The 9594-nt window shown below is 36.8% G+C and overlaps 1 protein-coding gene across 1 annotated transcript; it reads right to left on the reverse strand.

Moving 5' to 3' along the window:
* Window positions 1-358: 358 nt before the first annotated feature.
* On the reverse strand, window positions 359-1306 carry LOC138835541 (olfactory receptor 5V1-like). The gene has a single exon (XM_070034030.1). It carries the CDS (start codon window positions 1304-1306, stop codon window positions 359-361), a length of 948 nt encoding a protein of 315 aa, XP_069890131.1.
* Window positions 1307-9594: the final 8288 nt, after the last annotated feature.

Here is a 9594-nt window from a genome sequence, read left to right on the forward strand (position 1 = left end):
AATAAAAATCGATGGATTGGTGATCAGATGTAGATTAGAAATAGAAATGAGAACATAGATAGGAGTAATCCAGTCACATGAACACACACACATGTGTATGTATGATTTCCATGTAGCTAAGTTCATCACTAATAAAAAGGTAATTATGATATACTGTTAAATTGGGTAAATCTCAAGATGATTATTTTGTGAATTCCCAGTGGACAGAGATAAAGACATGCATGAGGTATATAAAACTACAGTTCCAAGTGCATTTACATTTCTATATAGCTATATATTTTGTTCTATATGTGAAGATAAAATTGTGTTTCTACAAATTCATTTCTTGAAATGCACAAAACTATATACTATTTTAAAATTATGTTTGTACTGCATACGTTTTATTGCTAAGAAGTCTCCTCAGGGCTCCTTTGACTTCTGTGTTTCTCAGGCTGTAGATGATGGGGTTCAACATTGGAGTAATTATCCCATATAACATGGAAACGAGTCTGTCTCTGGCAGGGGAATGTTTACTGGAAGAAGGGCGGATGTAGGTAAAGATGGTTGTCCCATAGAATAAGCAAACCACAGTGAGGTGGGAGGCACATGTGGAGAAGGCTTTGCGCTTCCCTTCTGCTGACCGGATCTTCAGGATGGTGGAGATGATGTACGTATAAGAGATCAAAGTGATCAGGAAGGCACTAGTACCCAAAGTGCCAGCTACCACTAAAACAAGCATTTCTTCCGTGTAAGTGGAAGAACAAGACAGGGCCACCACTGGAGGGACATCACAGTAGTACTGGTTAACTTGATTCGACTTGCAGAAAGACAGGCTGAAGGTGGTCATTGTGTGGAGAAGGGAGTTGAGGAAACCAGCTGCCCAGGTCCCAGTCAGCAACTGCGCACATCGAACATGGCTCATGATGAGGGTGTAGCGAAGGGGAAAACATATCGCCACATACCGGTCATAAGCCATGACAGCGAGCAGGAAGACCTCAGTCCCCACTAAGGCCACCAGAAAATAAAGCTGTAAGGCACACCCAACAAAAGAAATGCTGTGGTCCTCTGTCAAGAGGTTGCGGAGCATCTTGGGAACTGTAGCTGAAGGACAAAATATGTCTAACAGGGACAGATTCGCTAAAAGGAAGTACATGGGAGTGTGAAGCTTTTGCTCTATAGTAATGGCCAGGAGGATGGCCCCGTTACCCACCAAGGTGATTTGATAGATGAGTAGAAATGCCACAAAGAGGGGGTACCGCACTTCAGGGAGGTCAGAGAGTCCAATGAGAATAAACTGAGTCACGGTTGTAAGGTTGTAGATGTCCATTGCTCCTTTCCACAACAGTCTGTCTAGGGGAACTGAGCCAACAAGCACAAGTTAGGGGCAAAAACACAGGCATGAGAAATTCTTAATAATGACAATGTGGTAGCTGATGAACTATGTTAGCTACCATTCCTTGGGGACATCACTTTCTATAACTTCCAGTTGAAACACTGTATTTTCCCTTGTTCACCCTTAATTCCTTTTCAGAAAGTCGCCTTCTGAGTAACTAGTGGCCCTGGAAGCTTTGGCTACAAATCATTGTCAAGCATGCAATGTTGCTGGATTTTTAGGCAATAGAAGCTGATGGTGGATTTCTTATATTCAGACAGGCACTTGCTTCATCTAAGTGTTCTACGTTTAGTTTTACAGACCTCACTGCTTCTATACTTTGTATGTTCGAAAATGGATGTGTTTTAATACAGTTACAAATGTAGAACACATAGATTATTAATATAGTCTTTGTATGTACATATACTTTGAGATATTTATTTTAGTAAAAACTAAGCATTAATATACCCATTAGAAATAAAAGGTTGACCCATTGAAACAATGAGTTGTGCAAGATGCGATGTCGAAAAACAAACTTTACAATTTAGGTGGGGCAGGGGAGTGTAGTTGTGGAGATTGGAGGGAAGGGATGGTAGGGGACAAACAAAGGAGGAGGCAACAATGCTTGATAAGAAACGTACTCATTACCTTGCTCAAGTAACTGTAAACCCTCCTCTATACAATATTTTCACAAGAAAAAATTTATTTAAAAAATAAAAATATGAAGTAAAAGAATGTAGTACTGAGGCTGGGAAGTTTTCTCAGTGGTAGAGTGCTTGCCTTGAATGCATGAGGCCCTGGGTTCGATTATTCAGCACCACCTAAGAAAAAGCCAGAAGTGGAGCTGTAGCTCTAGTGGTAGAGCACTAGCCTTGAGGTAAAGAGCTGAGGGACAGCGCCCAGACCCAGAGTTCAAGCCCAACGACCGACAAAAGAAAGAAAGAAAGAAAGAAAGAAAGAAAGAAAGAAAGAAAGAAAGAAAGAAAGAAAGAAAGAAAGAAAGAAAGAAAGAAAGAAAGAAAGAAAGAAAGAAAGAAAGAAAAGAAAGAGAAGGGAAGGAAGGAAGAGAAAGTAAGGAAGGAAGGAAAGAAGGAAGGAGAAGAAGAAGAAGAGAGAGAGAAAGAAAGGAAGAAAGAAAGAAAGAACAAGAGAGAGAGAGAGAATGTAGAACTGTTATGGTATATGTTCAAAATATCTCCATTTGGAAGCAGTAAATATGAAGTACTTCTATGATTTCTTTCTGGTACTGAGATTTGAACTCATGAACCTATGTTTACTTGGTTTATCTGCTTGGCTGGCCCTCTACCACTTGAGCCGTATCTTGAGCATATTTTTTTAAATTATTATTATCCTTAAATAGTCTATCAAGAAGGTTGTGAATCAACAAAAGTTTATTAATGCGATGTGTCATTATCATTGCCACACCTTTCAGCATGCTCACCTACCTGTGTTTAGCCCAAATTATTGCCGGCTTGAAAATTGAGTCTGGCAGACATTTTTGTCAAGGATGGCTTTGTGTTATGATCCTCTAGATACCATCCTGCTGATGAACTAAGATTACAAAACTCAAATACATACTCTTAAGTATGAACATTAGAATTTACCTTAATAGACCACATACTTACAATGCTGAGTGAACTGTCTAGCAAAATAATCTAAAGTCTGGAAGTTAGTATGATTTTGGATTTTTTTCTGTTACTTCCTAAACAAATTGTTTAAGAATCTTGATAGAAAAATCACAGGTACAGGTTAGGTTACAAATTAAAAGGTCTCCCTTGTTTTATTTTTTATTGCAAACTTTGAATGTTTTCATTAATTAAAATACATAGAATGAAGAATGCAAATCACACAGAATTTATGTAAATGGCATGAAGTTATCATCTCTGTGTTTCTTTCTCCTGTCAAGATTAAAAAAGAATTACTATGAGTACAGAGAGAAACCAGGTACTGGTGGCTCTTGCCTCTAATCACAGATACTCAGGAAGTTGAGATCAGAGGATCAAGGTACAAAGCACACGAAACTCTTATTTCCAATTAATCATCAATTAGAAGTAGAGCTGTGGTTCTCATGACAGAGTACTAGCCTTGAGCAAAAAGCTCAGGGACAGCTCGTAGGTTGACATCTAGCCTCAAGATCTGCAAAACAATTTTAAAAACTAAAAGTAATGAAAATTATTAGATGAGGGTGTTAGTCATGATACATGCTGGATAGCACAGCCGCTCAAGAGGCTGATGCATTAGGGTTATAAGTTCATGTGTAGGCTACCTAATGAGACCTTGTTTCAAGTCTAAGAGAAGTTTTAGCACTGAGTACTCAAGGGATATTATATTTTTCTTCCTTCAGATTGAGCCCATAGTTTGGACAAAATAAACCATTATTGCCAACATATTCAAATAAAATATCAGACAGAATATTATAAGAACTACCAAATACTTCTCTGTTATGTAGTAATGAAGGATGATTATTGAGTAAATGAAAATGATTCATAAAAGGGTATCATATATATTCTTACATTCCCAGTGATCAAAATTTTAAAAATGATTATTTACCTACACCAGTGAATACTAAGACTGTGAAAATATATAACAGCACATATGAGTACAGATGTGAAACATACTTGATACTGAATAAAATATTTTCAAATACTGTTAATATCTCTATTAAATGATTATTTTTCTTTTTTACTAATGCTTATGAATTTGGCATTTTTATAAACATGAACTATATGAAATAAATTAATAGCATTTTTATTTATGTATTTAACCTGATTTTTATAAAATTACATATGCATCCACCAAAAATTGGCAATATATTTTTCTTAAATTTTATATTTCTTAAATTTTTATAATTGGCTGTTTAAGTTTGTTCAATAAAGCTTATGATCCTAACACATGATATAGAGAGAAAAATTAAATTTTCATTAACAATCTCTTCTAGCGCCTTAAAAAATAAACCAAATATTTGACATTTAATCTAAAGAATGTGAGGGTCATTTTGTCAACAATACATTTCTGAAGAGGGCATTCTACAACTTTCCTGCAGAACTAGTAATACACAGAGGTCAGAAAAGCTCTTAGGAAACCCATGCTTTCCGTTGCTTTATGTGGTCACTGGTGTAAACATGTAATTAGAAGCACAAACCCATGAGAACCATCATAAGGGATATGTGGCAAGCATTAATCTCTTACTGGAAATAAAGCATTGTTTTACCAACATATTTTTGCATATAGTCAGTGGCAAATAAACTATACAGGAAGCCTTGCTGCTCAGAAAATAGCTACTTCAAGTTTCAACTGTATAGAGAAAAATAGCATTAGCTAATAGGTAAAAATGTAACAAAAACAGGTGTGAAACCTTGACATAGTTGAAATTGCGTTTTCTTAAAATATCATTACTACAGAATATTGCATTTCAATTTTTGTTTAAGTAGGTTAAGTTACCAACAAAACACTTGAGGAAGAAGAAAGCAAGATGACCCACACCACACCTTACTTCAGTCCAGTAACAGCAAACACCACTTGTATGTAAAACGCTCATTAGAATTTAGCCTATATATGTTACACATTTTTCCCTTAGGAAATATGCTAATGAGGATTCTAGATGGACTATTCCTCTCTTCATAAATCCAATCCTAACAAAACAGATACATAATTAATTCAGTGTAAGTTTTAAGTAATGCAAAATTATGAGTGACATTTGTATTTCTTATAATGACCTACGGTGAGGTTTAAGATCTTTCAGTGATCATGTGCCCAAAGGAAAAAAAATTAAAAATAGTGTTACTAAGTAGCTGATATTTCTGTCTTCACAGTAATAATTAATCCAAAGCATCAGTATACTATCATATTTTTAAATCCTCATTTTCTTAGTAAAATAGCAAATGTGAGCAAAATTTCTATATACTCTCTCAAAATTTCTTTCAAGACTGTGTCCCTTCCACATGAAAAACTATATTCCTGAGCAGCTTAGATCCAAAGTGAGTAAAATTGAAAACTCATTTGAATATGGAATTCCTAACTAACTTTTGTAGTATGTATAAATTAAGTAGAAATAAGAAATTTGTCTATAAATTCAATACATAGAATCCAGTATAGGAAAATACAAGTAACTTTTTAAAACTGGTTTTGTTTTTCTATAACTTTTCAAAAAATTGGAAAATCGCAAACACAAACATTAAAATCAATGCAAGAAAAGACATATCTGACTGTACACGCCTATACCTGTGACCTTGCTCAATGTTCATGTTATTGTAGAAAGGGAAATGATAACTGAAAAACTACAACATATCTGAATGTTTTAAATTTACTTCATTTTTATTAGAGAGTTGATATACAGAGGGATTACAATTATGTTAGTCAGGTCATGAATACATTTCCTTTCCCACAGAGTCATCCGTTCCCATCTCTACCCATGAGTTGTATAGTTCCCGATCATCAATGTCCAGTGAGCTCCATTGATGTAGTTTTTCACCCTTTTTCCCTCTAGATCTGTGCCACACAACCCCAGAACGTATGATTTTTAAATTATTTTATTAACATTTAATTGCAATAAAGTGACTACCTGGATATTATGCATTTCTGTTTGAGTTTGGTAATCTCTTTACCATTTTATTAGTTTAAATTAAGGATAGAAAGTGAAGAGGTTTATTGTGGCATTCCCAATAAATGCACCTAATACATTTTAATGACATTCATTCACATTTTCTTCTGTTTCATCCCCTTCAAATCTTCCAATTTTTTCACTTAATATATACATAATTGCATTTTACTCATCACTATCACTCTTCCGCCCGCCCCTTCTTGTAGCTGTCCCAATTTTGGGCCATGTCCTCAAATTTTTGAGCTCTGCTTTCCATCTGCAAAAAGCAGGTGAAATGTATGCAAGTCTAAGTTTAGCAGATTTCACTTAACCTGATGGTGTACATTTTTAATTTTCTGCAAATGGGATAATTTCATATTTAATTAAAGCTAAATTATACTCCATTGCATATATAGCACATTTTTTATGAAATCATTTGTAGAATGGCAACTAGGCTGAATGCATGCAATAGCTGTGATGAGTGGTGATGCAATATTTTAATAGTTTTGACTAACATTCCTCTGGGTATGTGCATGACATGGTATGTAATGATGTTTGCCTTTCAGAATATCTCTTGAGATGGGAAGAAAATAAAAACATACTTTGCACACATAGGCTCTGATATGATCCTCACCATCTCAAAGAAACTGTGAAATTTTTGTCACTGATAATTTAGAAATTTTACATCTCTCTTAAGCCTTTATATTGAAATTAATTTTTTTAATTTAAGCCATTATATTTAAATTATTAATGTACTTAAAGCTCTTGTTTTACGTTGGACTTGTTTTACATGGGGTTTGGAATATAGACCTTAGTTGCCTTTTATATAATGTGGTATGAGTGTCCTATCACAAACCCTCAAACTCACGTTTTTCTCATAAAATTGGTTTGAGTATTGTATTACTTGTAGATCATAATACACTTGCATCAAATAATGACTCTCAAAGTGACAGTTAAGCAAAATTATAGAAGTCATCTGCTTCTACACTAGAGCAGTGCAGATATAGACTGCCAGCTAAAAATACCAAACGTGGTCCTCTCAGCTTCTTTTCATTAAGGCCTGGCCCAGATCCCCAGGAATCCAAGTGAGCACTGCAGCTCCAACCACCTATAAACTCCAATCAAGGTAGTTCAAATCATCCACATGTCTGCATCAGTCCATTTTCACTGTTAAAACAATATATCTGGGGTGGTATATTATAAAGAAAAGAGGTCTATTAAAATCACACTTCTCAAAGTGCAAAGTCCAAACTAGCCTGATGCCAGCCACGGATAAGCATCTTATGAGAAAGAACATCATGGTTGAATGAATGAGAAAGATCCCATAGGAGGGTGGAAACAGAGAATAGAAAGAGGCCATTCTTGCTTATTTATTATAGCTCTTTCAGGAGAACTAACCAGAACCTTGTTTGCATGTGTAAAAAATGAATTTACATTGGATATTCTAATCTCTGCTTTTAAATTTTCATTTCCTGTTTTTTTAAAGTTATCACTAAAATGTATTCTCTTATCCTACTTTTCTTTTGTAATGGGAATAGTAGTATGAAGATAGCACAAACCATCCAGATGTCATTTCCAAACATAATTTCTAATCCACTGGTTTCCGTTTCCATCCCACAATGGAGCTAGCTGGAGGGGAATAGAAAACATCAGATCAGTGAAATGGGTATTACACTTGGTAATTACAAGAAAGGAAACGGTTTGGTTCTCCATTTTTTTTCATTTATCAGAAGTATGTGGCCAGGAATTTTGGTTTCATTATCAAGTGCTAGATGTAACTGCAGCAATTTCAAAAGCTATCTGAGCAATAGGGTAGAAGAATCTGGATGCAGCAGGAAGATGGCAGAAATAGAAAAGGGAGCAGGTTAAGCTGTCTACGAAGCAGCTGAGTTACAGGATCTCATCAGGCTTTCCACATCATGTCTGAAGAATCACACCAAGTAAGCTGTAATTGGACAGAGATATATACCACAGAAGATTATAAACTGCTTGCATAAAAACACAGAATTCCGTGCCTGCTGGCAGCTACTAGAGGGGACAGAGATGTCAGAGTAGGCAGCGGAGGTGGTGGTGGCAGCAGCGCCTGAGCCTGGAGGTTTTCACTTACCTTCACCACAGGATTGAGAGAGACTGCATGGGAGAAAGCAGGAATGGGAACCCACAGCTGAGCCAGCACAGTCAGACATAAAAAACAACTCATTACATTGCAATGCTCCAGAGCATCAGTGGGAACCTTAAGTACCCCAGAAAAGGAATTCTCCTCCCTCCCAGAAAACAGCACCCAGAATAACGCCATTTTTGACAATGGTAAAGAGGCTGATACAGCACCTAGCTAACACTTGCCCAAGAAATAGTGCCATTTTTGAGAAGGGCAAAGTATTATGAAACCCATGACCACCATCTTCAGCGGGAAACTAAAGACCTGCCCCGAGCGTGGCAGCCCCTCCTCTCAGCAGTGAGCAGATCAAGCTTGGCATTCCAGCCCAATACCAGCACCGTTCCAGGCTGGCTTAGCACCTTGGAATCATTAAACCAAAAGTCTAAAATCTCACTGAAAAACATAAAATAAAAACAAACAAAACAGTCAGCTTGCACAAACCAAGAGCGATTTCCAGCGGGGCTAAGAGTAGGAAATCAGGTACTAGCCACCCTTCCAAATCCAAGAAGGATATTGATTCCAGATAGGCCGCAGTTCTGCCCACACCCAAGTGCTCTGCAGACTGTCGGCTTCAGGTAAGAGCCAGCTCCTACCAGTTGTAGTGCAAGAACCACACACCTCCCACTACTAATCTAGACTGAGAGGAGACCAACAGAGAATGCAAGTTTGTAAGGCAAAACTTAATCTGGCCACTCAATTAAACTGATTAGAGAATTCATCTGTTCACTTTGATTTATAAGAATGTTCAAACATGGGACTGGGAAGGTGACTCAGTGGTAGAGTGGCTTGCCTTGCATGCTCGAGGCCCTGGGTTCGATTCCTCAGCACCACCTAAGCAAAAAGAAAAAAGCCGGAAGTGGTGATGTGGCTCAAGTCACTAGCCTTGAGCTGAAGAGCTGAGGGACAGCACCCAGGCCCAGAGTTCAGACCCCACGACTGGACACCCCCCAAAAAAAGGAATGTTCAAACATGCCTTAAAAACCAATCTATGTCCCAAATTTACTGAGGGTGGGAATCTAAGTAACATCCACACACCCCATATGAAGAAGGATTCTGAATCCAACTATATCCAAAACCCCAAGCAATTAAGCAGTTCAGCTCCCAACCTATGAAACAGTATAGATGCCCCAAACTATCAAATAAGGAACTCCACATCCTGCCTCCTATTCTTACCCCATACTGCCAAGATCTTGGCTACAAAAAAAGGTTCAGATTATAGTAACTATTAGAGATTACACTGAGAGACTGCATAATGAACATGGGGAGACACAAGGACCCCCAAACAAATTGGAGAGTCTACTTTTTGTTATTCTTGGGGCTTTAAGAATTCAGTTTTGTTATTGTTTTGTTTAGTCTTACATACACCTAAGGTAATTGCTAGGCCTCTTTCTTAGTTGTGTGCATACTTAATCTGGCTATATTTTTAATTGTTAAATTTCTTATTTTTTATATTTTTATTTTTATGTCTTAGATTTTACTATTTTCTTCTTTTCATGTTCTTTATTC

Source organism: Dipodomys merriami, unplaced genomic scaffold, assembly GCF_024711535.1.
Source record: "Dipodomys merriami isolate MVZ:Mamm:240054 unplaced genomic scaffold, mDipMer1.0.p SCAF_24, whole genome shotgun sequence".
NCBI lineage: Eukaryota > Metazoa > Chordata > Mammalia > Rodentia > Heteromyidae > Dipodomys > Dipodomys merriami.

Bases quoted from the DNA above. Each gene is read 5' to 3' on its own strand.
- LOC138835541 (XM_070034030.1), bottom strand. From the start codon at position 1,306: ATGGACATCTACAACCTTACAACCGTGACTCAGTTTATTCTCATTGGA.